Consider the following 14,088-nt stretch of genomic DNA (forward strand, 5'->3'; position numbering starts at 1 on the left):
GCCTCTGTGCTTGAATTGCTTGCTACAGTTGGCCATCCTTGTGCTTATGTGCATCTCTGAATGCCAAACTCTATGTGAATAAAAACTTGGTGGTGCTAGACGTGGCAAAAATTCAGTTTAAGAAGGGGAGAGGAGTCATTCAAATGGAAAGCACTTCAAACAATATGTATAATTTTTGTGACTTATGTGGTGAAATTCTTTTTGGGAAGGGTGAAGGTGGAAGAATGTTTTGAGAGAATGTAGCTTTCCCACTGAGTTACGTTACTGGAATTGTGTGTTAATCTGGAACTAATTAATACACTGCAAAAATACATAGATGTAGCTGTGCAGTGACAACCCTACCAAAATTGTTATAAGTTATATAAGGAAATACAGTACAGGTGTTTTTTAATGTCATGTGAAGTTGAAGTGGCATATACAGTGATTTAAAACTGAAAGTTTCCTCTAGTCCTCAGACTAGTCCTTGGTGTTCTGGTCTTGTGTCGACTCATATTTTACTTCTCACGTCCTTTGAACTTTCAAAGGGGAAGAATTGAAAACAAAATTGGAACTGATGTATTTACTTTCTTTAGCAACTGTTTTTAATAAGGTCAGCTATGTAACTCCAAACATGGCTTATCAATTTTATAGGTTTTTATTATATTTGGTTGTATAGTGTGAATGGGAATTGAAAAAGGCTTTGCATTTTGCAGCTGAGGATTATAAACCACTTCTGGAGACTGCAAAATGAAACATCAATTATTTTTTCAATTTAGTAGAATTTCTCATACAACTATATTTTTAATTTGTTCTCACTAATACTTGTTTATTGTGAACAGACTCAATCTGTTAATTACTTCTAGTCTCAGATTACCATTGGACGTACACTGAAAAATTCTCTTGTTTTAAGGGTTCAAAAGCTGCTTCTTGGTGAAAATTGCTTTTTTTCTAATACTGGTGGATAGTTTTTACCATTTCAGGCCTTGATAAACTGTTTTGGCATAATCCTTGTAACATACAAGTCTTCTGGCAACCATATATTTAGAAGGAAAATAATAATTGTTTCTAATCCTTGTTTTTGTTTCTTAAAAGCTTTGAAAACTAAGCTTCCTTCACTTACCCTTTTTACTGTTCAGTTTAAAAGAAGGACATAAATGGTAAGTGCAGCAACAGCCAGAACTGGAACTTCTCATATAAGGCTGCAGGGCTTTCCTGTTTTAAATTTTTTGTCTGTATCTTTTCTTGTTAAACTTTGATTTTTCAGTATAACTACTTCTGAAAAACATGTTGTAATAATTTAATGTGGTTACCATTTACTTGGTTTAGTTACAGTTAATGTTTTCTGTGTAGGGGTTTCTCTTCCTGAAGCATTCTTGTTCATGGTGATCTTGTACATTAAAAATTTGATTGCATTGATTGCTAATCTGATGGGCAGCCCAGTGATACCTGAGCAATTTATTAATCTAATTGTGTGGTTTCTAGTACATAAGTTATTCATAAACACTTTCATACAGGCTAGGGTTTTTCCCTTGCTTTGTAAAAGTCAGTTGAAATCTGCTGTTACAGCTCAATGTATATATGTATTCTGATTTCACAGTGGCTTAACTAGGAAACTTATTTTCCTACAATGTTTTGCTGATTTTTGTTTTGCATGCATACTACTTGCTGAAAGAGGAGCTTGCTAATGGAGAGTGGAAGCAATATTTTATTTTTAAGCAGCTCAAACACTAAAAAAGTACTTCTGAGTGCTAGCAATACGTTAATAATTCAAACTGTGCAGTGGTTACTGTCCAGTTGTGAATGGCTTACATAGGTTTACAATGTTAAATCTCGATCAGAGCCTTTTTACCACATAATTCCAGCTTCAGGACTTTTATTCACCTGTATTTTATTCATCTATTCACTTTTATTCACATACTTTATTATGTCACCAGCTTAGAAGGGTGATGAGTGATTTGGATTTAGTTTATTAAAATAGTTTTCATGTATTCATAATGGTTTTCATTACCAAAATGTTTGAGTTGCAGTCTTAGTTTTATGGTGCACAGATTTAATTCTGCAGTAACACTGGAAATAGTGTCATGTGTATATTTTACTTAATGAAACAACAGCTGTGATAGCTCTTGTTACTGATGGTGTAAAGTGGGAGTTGAGATCTTCGGATATCCTTGTCCTCTTACCTCCCAGGAACCCCCCCTTTTCAAGTGTAATTTGCATATATATGTGTAAGGAACTGTTCCTTGTGAGTTCATCCATTTCAACTTCTGAATGCTTAATATTCTTTCATGTTTGACTTAGTGAAGTACTTGACTTTTCTATCTCCTAATCTTTTAAAGAACTGTCTCTAGATGTTGTTCTGGTTTCCTTTAGTTTTTCTTACACAGGAGCACTACTGCTGAAGTATCACTTACTTGTGGAAGTATCATAGAATCATAGAATAGTTAGGGTTGGAAAGGACCTTAAGATTATCAAGTTCCAACCCTCCTGCCATGGGCAGGGGCACCTCAGCATAGTGACAGCCACAAAAGCAGTGGAAATTTCCTCAATAGCAGAGATTGCAGTTCACTTGGATCAAAAGCTGTAAGATGGATGAGAACAAGGGACTAAAAAAGCACATCCCAAAACAACAGCGATGTTCATAACCAGGAATGCCAGAAAATTCACATGGGGTGGGGTTTTCCCTCCCCCAAACACCAAAACAAAACTAAAACCCCTAGATAGGTTTATTCTGTCTTCTAAGAGTTTTGTCCTTTGGAGCACCTCATAAATTTAGCTTCCTGTTTCTTTATTTATGTGGAGTTTACTGAGTCATATCTTGTTCCTCACTTCTACATTCGCTTGCAAGCTAAGTAATAGATGTTTTTGAAACAAGCCTATCAGATTTCTGTGGACTTAAGTAATTCAGGAATAGTTTTTTGCATTTGGCTTTTAAGTGACTGGATTGATTTTTTTTTTTTTCTTTTTTCTTTTTGTTCTGTTTTCTTGCTCCATGATGCTGACAAGTCTTTGTTCTGTAGGAAGTTTGAATTCTCGCTGAGTGCAGAATACCTTATTCAAAACTAAACTAAGCTAAAGCAGATTTTCAATAATAAATTAATAAACATTTCCAAGGATTTTTTCAAATTTGGTCTGTTTTCTATTACTAATGAAAGTTTGTTATTTTAACTTGACAGCCTAGTCAGTGTAGTACGTAATAAAGGTGATGGTGGTGAAATTTTTTGAGGTTGTTTGAATGAAGTCTCTGTTGCTTAACAAACTGCTATAAAGCTAAGCTGCTTTATTAAAGCTCTTCTGTAGAGCTTGGATAGGAATTATCTCCTTATTGCAATCCAGCATACATATGCATGGAAGTAGTTCATGTTTGACACTTGAAAGTCTTTTAAGGTAAAGCTAGCTTGCAGAAAGGCAGAGCGTTAAATGTAGAACTAAAAAAGAAAAATAACCCACAAAACCCACCTGACAGAATGTTCCTACTTTCTTGGCAGTGGTTTTACTTCAGTCATCAAGTTTCTTCCCATGCATAAAGCAACGTAGACTAAGCCTTTGAGCAAGCAGTTTATAAATACAGTTTGTGGCTTTCTGGGTGGTCTTAGTTCGGTGGTAGCACTAGTATTTTTAATTTTTGCAGGGTTGCAGTGGTATTTATCAGTAGCCACATACTTAAATCTTGCACTTCTTGTGTTCCTCAGTGTTTTAGATACTAAATTTTGTGCTTTAGGCAAGAATAGCAATTCCTTAACAGGCGTTAAAATATTCACTTTGTATTTTCAGAAACTGAATTATTTTTAGCCTTTAATTACATTGCCACATACAAAAACTACTATAAATGTCATATCTGCTTTTAGTATGAAAAGCCATTGCATAAAAATCAATGCAGAACTTACGCCATCTTTTTGTAGCATATTATGTGTTTGTATATGTAAACCAAACCTTTGTGGAATAAGATATTTTTGCATTGTAAATATTTATTTTGTGACCATTTAAGGATTTTTTTTTTATATGTATCAAGGATGCTACTTCAAGTTATCTTTCAGTAATGGAATAAATAATCATTATAATGTTACATTTAATTTCTAATTTTTATTTTGATATGTGTGAACTGTAAATATTTAGGGTAATGTGATGTTTTTCTTACGTTACAGATTTTTAGGAGACTTAAGTATTTTACTCTGCCATCATCTTTTAAATTTTTGCACAAAGTACTTTAGGACATGCTAATATTTCATGTGAACTTGCAAACATAATAAGTGACCATTCATAAGTAATTTTTGTCCCTTATTTTGCTGTCAGACATGCATAAATCTCCAGTATGAATTTAGGTGTTGTGCTACTGCTTGTAAGCATTCCCATATTTATTCTCTTCAGCAGTAATTGATAAGGAATTTTTTGTCTGTGTTCCTTACATTATCTGTTTATTTGATAACTTAATTTTCTTCCAGTAAGACTGATAAGAAGGCAAAAGCACTTTTCAGATGCTTCATATGCAAGGGCAAAATGACATTGGTCTTTGTCTTAGTGTTTCAGGAGGTCTCAGACCTAGCAGATGCAGTTTTTGTTCCAAGTATTAATGGAAATACTTAAAATGGTGTGCTTGTTTATACAGTACTCTGGATGCTTAGCTTCTCCCCTTTCATGGGTTTAACAGGTAGTAATGAAAAAATCTATTAAAGAGCAGATTTAACAAGTCTACATTCCATATTTTTAATACAATTTCTGAAAACTTGTTACTGCTCACAAGTTAAAAAAAAATCTACTTATCTAACCTAAGTTCCTCAAATACTGAGTTCTTCTGTTTTTTATTTTCTGACAAGTAAGAATGAGGCTTTTATAAACAATTTAGAAAAATCCTTTGCTAGTGTTTGATAAATGCCCAACGTATTTTGAAGAAGCTAAAATTGATGTTTGCCTTAATAATTTTCGGTTTTTCTTCCTCAGCTACTGGAGTTAAGTTTGACTTGAAGTTTGTACACGTATTTACCCAGGCTAAGAAGAAACTTAACTTTCAGTTTCAGTTGTCTGCTTGGTACCTATTTTGAACTCACCCACCTGTCTAAATCCTGAGATCCTGGTGGCATTGAGACTTGCAGCCAGCATAACTTCCACCTCTTAGAAGAGCTTGTATTTACTTAAAGGTTCTGTGTTTAAAGCAAGAGTAAAACACGGAAACAGCAGTAAGTGTAGGTTTCTGTACAAACAGTATGTTTTAATGTGAGAAAATCTGTTAATTGATTTGTTGCTTAATGTGGGGAAAGCTTATTTATGGATCTGGTTTGTCTCTCAAGAGGCAGTGCCTTCTGAGTAGCTTTTTTCTTGGTGTGAGCAGTAAGCCTTTGGCTTTTTGCTTCAGTAGCTCTCATGGAGTGGAAAATTTTAATACTAATAATGCAATAAACTGTGACATAGAAATTAACCTGTCTTAGTGAGCTTGCCTTTTGATATCAGGCAAAATTATATTTTTTAATTAAAGTATTTAGGGTTTTTCTCATGAATATTTTGCAAGCCTGCTCTCCGTAGTGTAGCAATCCAGTAGGCTTGTCATAACCAGAAGTAGTGATTTTTTTTTTTTTGTTATTCTTACATGAGGAATATTTAATTTAAGTCTGATCTTTCTGTCTTTCCATCAAATCTGACTTTGGGTGGCACTTTTCCAGAGATAGATTTTATTGTTAGATAAGTGAGTATTTTCAATAAATACGGCTTACTTGGGAAAAAAAGATGAGGCCAAGTTGGCCAGGAGGGCCTTAAGCAAACTTGGTCTAGTGGAAGGTGTTCTTCCTGCCCTTGGAAAGGGGTTGAAACTGTATGAACTTAAGGTTTACCATTTAAAAATGTTTTTCCCAAACAGTATGATGGAATAGCTTGGGAAGATAACTTTAAAGGTCACTTAGTGCAACCCCCCTGCAATGAGCAGGGAGATCTTCAAGTAGATCAGGTTGCTCAGAGCCCCATCTCACCTGCCCTTGAATGTTTCCAGGGATGGTGCATCTACTACCTCTCTGGGCAATCTCTTCCAGGGTTTCACCACCCTCACTGTAAAAAAGTTCTTCCTTATATCTAGTCTGAATCTTCCCTCTTCTAGTTTAAAGCCGCTACCTCTTGTCCTATCACAAGAGACCCTACTAAAAGTCTGTTCCTACCTTTTTCTTACAGTGTCTAGTGACTCACTGGTTTTGGCTTAGCATTGTATAGTAAGAAAGAGTATTTGTATTAGTTTGGTTTTGTATGTGACACGAAGCACACTGCTTCTACTAGTGTTGCTGAATGCAGTTTTATTGATACACTTGTGGCAGGTTAGCCTGTAAGTTTCTCTTCTATTAGTACAGAAGATGTGACAAAGACAATGTAATATCAAAATTAGGTTCTTCAGGCTTTGTTTCTTTTCTGTATATAGTGTTGATTTTATAATAATTTCAAAATTTTATTTACTGATTATTTGTGTTTATTTCCTTCCTCCTGCATCCCACTGCCCTTTCTGAATTATTAAACTCTTTGTTTATATGGTAGCTTGTATGTTCTTTAGGTAAGAACCAGCTATTATTCTTTGTCCCATTGTGATGCCCAGTGTGTCCCTAACATGATTCTGACCTTTGGTTCTATAGTATGTTAAAAGAGTAGTTTTTGTTAGATATCTTTGATGAAAGCAGATGCTGTAGCTTAAGAGATACTGTGGGTGGACTTGGGTCAGGGGATTTAACTAGAAAGCAATCTCTTTTAATCCTTTTGGATTTGTTCAGATGACCAGGTTTTTAAACTTTGGATTAGAATACTAGATGCCTGGTACAATGTATATTGTTTTCCTCAGTCAGAAGTCTATTTAAATAATCAGCATCTTCATTCAAGTCTGCCGCATCTTGCTCCAGTTTTACAGTAAATGACCTCCAGGTTGTATAAGAGTACTAGCTGGAAAATTACGAAGCTGGCTTCATGCCAGGAACCTTCATTGATGTCTCTTTGTTCGTTTTGTGTGTTTAAGTGCAGTGTATGTGGGCAGGTCAGAACTTTGTTGGGGAAATGTTAAACACTGAACTATTCTGATTGTAAGCAATATTCATAACATGTATGAAAGAATGTGTATGTTTGTTAGATGTTTTTCCTACAGAACTTCTTTGTAGCAATGAAAAACTTTGGCTTTCAGCTTCCTTTTGTCAAATACTTGCATATTCCAATTATTTGGCAATTCAGGTCACTTACGGGATAGCAACTGTGGACTTGTATTGTTGTTACAATTGAGTCAGCATATATAGTATCTACTTAGGAAAAAATGTTCATATAGAAGTCTGACAGTCATATTTAGTGCACTGTGACTACTTAGTGCTGCTTTTCAAGTGTTTGAAGTTAATTTTGCAAATTTATATTGCACTTTCTAACCAAGTAGTTAGAATTTTTCTTAAACACTTCATTATATAGCTGGTTAATTTTTATTCCAAGTAAATATGCATGACTTCCATCTTGAATCTTGCAGTTGGGGAAGATTGTTGTTTTGACTTGGTCCAGTGTTTACTCTGTTTTAATATTTACCTAGATTTGTTTCCTGTGAAAGAAAGAAAAACTTAACATTTGGGAAATCTAAAATGCAGTATTCGTTTGTAACACACAATTTTCAGTTAAATATTTTAGTCTGTTTCTGCATGATGGTACAGTTAGCCCAGACTTTGTTACCAGCCCTTCAACTCCATACCCGTCAGGGTGAATTATGGAGTGCATTTGAAATCAAATTATTTGCAACTTACTCTGTGGAAGTAAGGTATTCTCCATGCTCCTGTGAATGCCTGTTCTGATGTTTAATTGTTATAATGCCATTTCTTTAGCTAAAATAAAGCCAGAATAATTTGAAGCTGCAGCATAAAATGCCCCTGAAGATGTGAATATGTTGTGAATGTAATTTAATCTGTAAATAGTGAACTTGGTGATACGGTGGATATTGCTTTCAGAAAGTAGTTCTGCAGGTAAGTAAATAGTTAAATGCCTTAAATTGATTACAAATTAAAAAGAACTGTATTATGTTCAGCTGCTGAACTGAGTTTAATTAGTTTTTAACGTCATTACTGTAATTCAAAAAACAATGGCTCTTGTCTCCTTCAGAATCCAGTTCGATGGCAGAATGCTGTAATGAGGAAGTTGCTATTGAGAGAGTTAATATATAGATACCTTCATTTTTCATTTTTATTTTTTATAAAGGATAGTCAGATCTGGTAAAGAAGTTACATTCTCGTAAGCACCTTTGTGAAAAAATTATTTCTGATTTTTACCTTACAATATTTGAGAAGCAGATTGCATTAATAGGATTTTGCAGCTGCTATAGGTGACAGTCTTTGAGTACTAATGTGTACAATGAGATTTATGTTAGTGTTTCTTAAAAATGTGTTGCCGTTTCTGGGATCCTCCTGTCTCCTTCATGCTCATAAATTTGAGGGATCTCCAGGTGATCTTTGGCCTTACCTCATTTTTATTAGCTTAGTAGCTCTCTCTTCTGTATGAAATAGTGTTTTCTTTCATGGGATTATTGAATGTTGCTTGTTAGTGAGTTGTCCCCCAAAATGTCTTTGTGAGCAATATCAGTGCAATTAAAATGCTTCCTTTTCCAAAACTGTCAGGGTAGACCTGACTTAAACAACGTATGAGGACTGATGTATTGGTTGATGGTGAAGGTTGAAAGGAAGTCAGCTTTTCTTCAGAATGGATTTTGCATCCAGCTGTAGGAGGATGACAAAATCCCAAAGCATCACAGAGGATCAGTTATTTAATGCTACTTCCTCCCCGGCCCTCCCCCCTAGTAAACCTGCAAAACCCATAAACTTGCATGTTTTTGAAGGTGGAAGCTAGTTTTACCTAAAAAAGGGGAAGATCTTAAGTTGTCTTCCATCTTGTAAAGATCAGAATTGGCTGGTATTAAAGGTGAATTTGAGATAATACGTAACTTTCTTTTTAAAAACAGCTTTTTCTAAATCTGTGGGAAGTGTTGAGTGTGTGTACATTCTCTTGCACACAAAATCGCAATTCATTTCTATCTATGCCAGTGTTAATGTGTTTTATGTGATGCACTGAGAAGCTTTTCAGTACTTGTTTGTTCCCAAAACAGAAAGCATAGATGTAGTGCATGGAGGTTTTTACCAAATACACTCCTATACTTTTTGCTGTTAATTAGCTTTAAAAGAAGTTCCCCCGTTTTAATAGCATTGATACTTCCTTTACAATCTTACTGAAATGAGGAAAGTAGGAAATGCAGTGGACTAAAATCTTTATTCTATAAGGGAAATCAGATTTTTTTTAACTGCTATAATTATCTGTGTTTTAGGAATGCTTTTCCAACTTGTAGCATTTATTGGAATATATGTATCTGCCTTTTTTTTTTATGCAATGGTTATTGCTTTTTTTCCTAATGTGCTGGGTTTTTTTTAGTGTTCAGGATTTTAATGGTGTAGCTTAGTTATTTCCATCAACTCTGTTCAAGACTTGAGTCACCAAGGAGGAAAATGAGTTTTAACTCTCTGCTTTAGCCATGTTAGAATGTTTTTCTCAAAGATTGAGTCCTGTTGATGGCTATTAAGCCTAGTGAAAATTCATTTAATTAGACTTTCTAATTAAAATAGGGCTTTGTGGTTTCCCGTATGCTACATGTTTTATAGCTACATTTACTGTAGTTGTTATCTAGTTTAATGTATTTGCTTGTCTAATTTTGGGTGAGGTAAAAGCTTACTTTTTTTTTCCCCAAACTCCTGTTTTCATAGAATTCTTGAGTAGTTTATGCTGGAAGAAATCTAGTATTATGCCCAGCTCAGAGGAGGGATTAGCTCTGGATTTAGATTGCAGTGCATGTGATTGAATAAACTGAACTGGAATATTGTAACTTTTGGATCTTACAAATAGATCTTGATGGATAAACCAAAGAGGGAAAGGTGACGAGAGGGCTGGGTGGAAGGCTGCTGTTACTTCAACTCTGCAGGCAATTTAACTTCTAATGAGATAGTCACTGGAACTAAACAGAATATTCTTAGGAAATGAGAAATAACGTACAATCAGAAGTATCCCATAAATGCTAATTTTGCCTGCCAAGCTAGCAATTTTAACCACTTGTATGACTTGTCTTTAAAATATAGGTCTCTTACACAAAATCTCAATTTTGTACAAGGTTTAAAGCCTTATGCCAGTTTCTTCTCTATTCTTCTGTGGAGAAGCCTTTGAAAATTTTCTTTTCTAGAAAGAACTTTATGAAATAAACCTCTCTAGAAAGGAGTAATGAACTCTGGGAAGGGTTACAGAAGTGTCATACCTGTTTTGAAAATGTCTGCTAGGAAATAGAATGCAGTTTCCATCTTAATGAAAACAGGTGAGCATCAACAGCACTGTGAATTACATTTTGCTCTAAACACACAATCTAGATAAAGTGCTAATTAAGTTACTGATTTTAATGTACAAGTTTTAAGTTCATGGGTTTAAGTCTTCTTTTTCTGATTAGACAAATTTTTGATGCCGTGTCTTGGCGTTATTTTGGTCACCATTCCTTAGCTGAAAGGTGAGTGAATAGTTCAGTGTTAATTGGGAGGCAAATTTCGTGTCCACAAATGCTTTGAAGAAAACTGTGATCTGTTATCTTAATATTTCTGTTGCTACCTTGCTTTTTGCTGGTCTAGAATATTGTATGTCATATTTATTCCATGCCATAATTTTCTTGAGAGGAATTTTTACCAGGAATATTGCATCATTTGGAGACAAGATTTTTAATTTTTGTCAGGCTGGTGCAATTGCGAGGCCTACTTCTGGGAGTACCAAATAGTATTGGTTTGTCAGTTAACAAAATACCAACTTTTATGGCTACTTGTATTTTTATTTTCAGTATGACAAGTGAATTGCATCTGATATATTCTCCTATATCAGTTCTTAGGTGTCTTTTCAAAACCCTTAGTTTCATGGGTTTAGAGACTGAATTAAAAACAATCCTAATATATTTGGGAAACACCCATATTTAAAAAAAAACAACGCCCAGCAGAATCATCTTGGCAGTTCTCTATATACTTAGACTATTGATATCAATAGTGATTGAGGTGTAAGAACAGTGTGCATTATATATCTCAGCTGCTCAAGAAATCTTGTTTCTAGTACTTGTGAAAAAGGTACAATATAGATGTAATTTGAAAACTGTAAAGTTTTTATGTAGATTACTTTTTTACAGTTGATGTTAAAATGAGTTGAAGTTGTAAGGCAATCTCATTTTTAATGTAATTAGCAAGTGTAATGCAATAATTGCCATCGTAGCAGTTTTTCTAAAAGCAGAGTACTCGGATGAATCAGACCTTCTTGAGGGTTGTTTGCATTAGTGAGTTCTGAAGTATTTGACAAGAATCCTGGACCAGAATTAATATGGAAAGCTTTCTTTTGATGTGTGCTAGACAATTAGCTTTTTACAAAAGAACCTTATTCTTTATTTGCTTCTGTTTTTTTTTGGTTTGGTTTTGTTTTTAATCTCTCAAAAGTTAAATTACACTTTGTTACACATTCTTTGTCTTATGGCTTTCTGTTTACCAATGTCCATATCATCAATTTTTCTTGTTCTCTTTCAGTTTAAGTTGTTTTCCCAGGTACCGGGTGACTTCAGAGCTATTAATTGCCTCCCTATATTTCTCTAGTATAAGTTTAGTCCTCTCTTGCTGCTCAGCTTACCCCTGTTATGGTTAGTTATGAATGCCTTCAGAGAAGGGGCTGAAACCAGGCTGCTACTCAACAGAAGAACGGGCAGTCACATATTGAGGAAAAAGAAGCACTGAGAAGATAATGCTGTTGTTATCTTCTGCAAAGGGCTTGAGTATCAACCAGCATTGGTTCTACTACTCTGTCCTAACTGTTGGTATTCCTTCCTCTGTCATACTGTGGATAATACCCATGGAATAGTTGACCTAACCTACCTGCAATAACTTGTTTATGCTCACATAATAAATAGCTAGCTAGGACATGATTGTGTCATGTCCTGGATAGGGGGGATCGGACTGAATTTTTGTGATCATCTGGACTCCTGCAAATACAGGTTTTGGCAAATTATCTAAAGACATGTTTTTATAGTTAATATGTCAGGCATTTAATTACATTAATAGTCTATGCTGTCAACTAACGTTTGAAATTGAGTATTTTCTCTGTCAGGGGATTTAGCTTATATTTGTTAATTCCCATATTCCCTGTGCTGAAAATTCAAAGAACATGATAAGTGTGAATATGCAGCAGTAGGAATAATAGTAATTCTTGCAGGCACGTTAATAGATAAAAGGTTGCAGAGACTGTAAGATGCATTTATGGATCGTGACTCTATAGCTGAATGTTTTTTATACTGTAATGATTCAACACCAAAGTTAAAGATACAAAATAGTGAATAATTACTTTGGGTTTTGTAACAGGTTTGACTAGACTAAAAAAGTAAAAATTGCAGGTTTTACCGCTCACTCTTGTTAAGCCTACTGTTAATTGAAGACTGGTAACATTTCAGGATGAGAAAAGATCTGGTTTATTGCTTTTTCTTAAAAAGTGTATGTTATAGCTTGCCAATGCTTCTATCCTTTGCAAAGAAAATGAGTTCTCATAACTAGTACAGCTTTATAGCTCTCTACTCAAAATCCGTATCTAGCTGCTGTTGTACTTGGCCCTGCCTTATATGGTACCTTCGATACTTAAAAAAAATCCCGACAAACTCAGACTTATAGTTGAACCTGAGATGCATCTAGTAAGTTCTATGCAGTAATGTAAAATAAGGTACTTTCCCTTGTTAGTTGAAGAGTATCTCTTAGCTGTTTGTGGCCTGTCCGGTTTTCACATATGCGCGTGTGTGCATGCACAGTCAATGTAAACTTACAGCCATGGTGTTTTTCTATCATGTTGGACTAGGTTTTGATATTAGAGATGAAACACTACTTTTCCTTCTGTGTCTTCTTCATGTCAGGGCTGAAGTAAAAACAGACAATGTTGACAAAGTTGTATGCTGATTTTGTGACTTTACTCATTGGTATCAATTTGTGGGTATGATTGATCCTAATAGGGCTGCTGATTTTATTTAAAATGTCTGTTGGCATTACTGCTTGACAAAGTTAGTTGCATGTTCATTTTTAAAGTTTTAACATGGCTTCTAGGGTCAGAAGAAGAGTTCCTTCTTGGTGTTTATCAACAGCCTTTCATAGCTGGACCTTAAAACCTGTTTGTGTCTTCTGGTTACAAAGCCTTATTTTGCTTCACACTAAGCCATGCTCTTTTGAAGATAATGTATAATCTTATTGTAAGTACATTTTCTAGGTAAATATTAGTTACCAGTAACAAAGTTATGGACCTGAACCTTATGTCATTTATTATATGAGAATTTCCCATACCAGGATATTTTACAAAGTTATTGACTCTGTCGAATGTTGGTGTCTGCTACTTTAATTGTATGAAAATAGATACTTTAAGTGTGAGAATGTGACTGAACGAAAAGGAGTTCATGAAACTGTAAATGTGTTTTTATTAATATTTCCATTTAAAGGTTGTTTATACCAAGACTTAAACAATTGCCTAGTATATGGCATTATTTTCAAAGCACATCTGAACTATTAATACTCTTAAATCATAAGTGCAGTGATTTTTCAGAATCAGATAACTTTTTTTGGATATGCTTATTCTCAGCACACTTGTGTCCACTTGAGTGGAATATACTTTAACATTATTCCAGAAAATTAGTGAGAATTTTGGTATGTTTCGTTAATTTTCATGTTGAACTGGAAATTTGTTCCTTCTGATGTTAACTGTAATACTAAAATACCTTGGAAATATTGGTAATAGTGTACTTCTCTTTCCCCAGAGTAATGATTTTTGCTACTCTGGGTACTGCCTTTTCAGTATTGCTTCACAACAGGCCATGGTTCACTGTCAGTAATGTCAGAACTATTTGTTGTTGGATGACTGAGCATCAAATGAATTTGGCATGTTATTTATCAGTTTAATATAAATGCATGTTATAGAGTTTATGTTGATACTGCATTTTTATTCTGGTTTAAAGAGGATGGTGAGTGTCTGAGCTAATGGAGAAATAGCATGATAAACCTCGGCAAAAAATGTACTGCCACCAAGTTAAGTTAAAACTATTTGAACAAAGATAAC

The 14,088-nt window shown here is 34.6% G+C and overlaps 1 protein-coding gene across 7 annotated transcripts in view; it reads left to right on the forward strand.

Annotated features, from left to right (window-relative positions):
- The window catches only part of PSPC1 (paraspeckle component 1), a 52,999-nt gene that overhangs the window by 13,270 nt on the left and 25,641 nt on the right, over positions 1-14,088 (forward strand). The window contains exon 7 of one of the 7 annotated variants that reach the window (XM_057399694.1): positions 4,915-5,395. The exons of the other annotated variants lie outside the window; for them this stretch is intronic. Coding sequence (XP_057255677.1) covers positions 4,915-4,938 — 24 coding nt within the window. The 3' untranslated portion in view covers positions 4,939-5,395. Of the gene's footprint in view, positions 1-4,914; positions 5,396-14,088 lie in introns of those variants that run through there. 7 annotated transcript variants of the gene reach the window in all.

This window comes from Pezoporus wallicus, unplaced genomic scaffold, assembly GCF_028554395.1.
Source record: "Pezoporus wallicus isolate ANWC-B61680 ecotype Strahan unplaced genomic scaffold, APGP_CSIRO_Pwel_v1 scaffold_6446, whole genome shotgun sequence".
NCBI classification, from domain to species: domain Eukaryota; kingdom Metazoa; phylum Chordata; class Aves; order Psittaciformes; family Psittacidae; genus Pezoporus; species Pezoporus wallicus.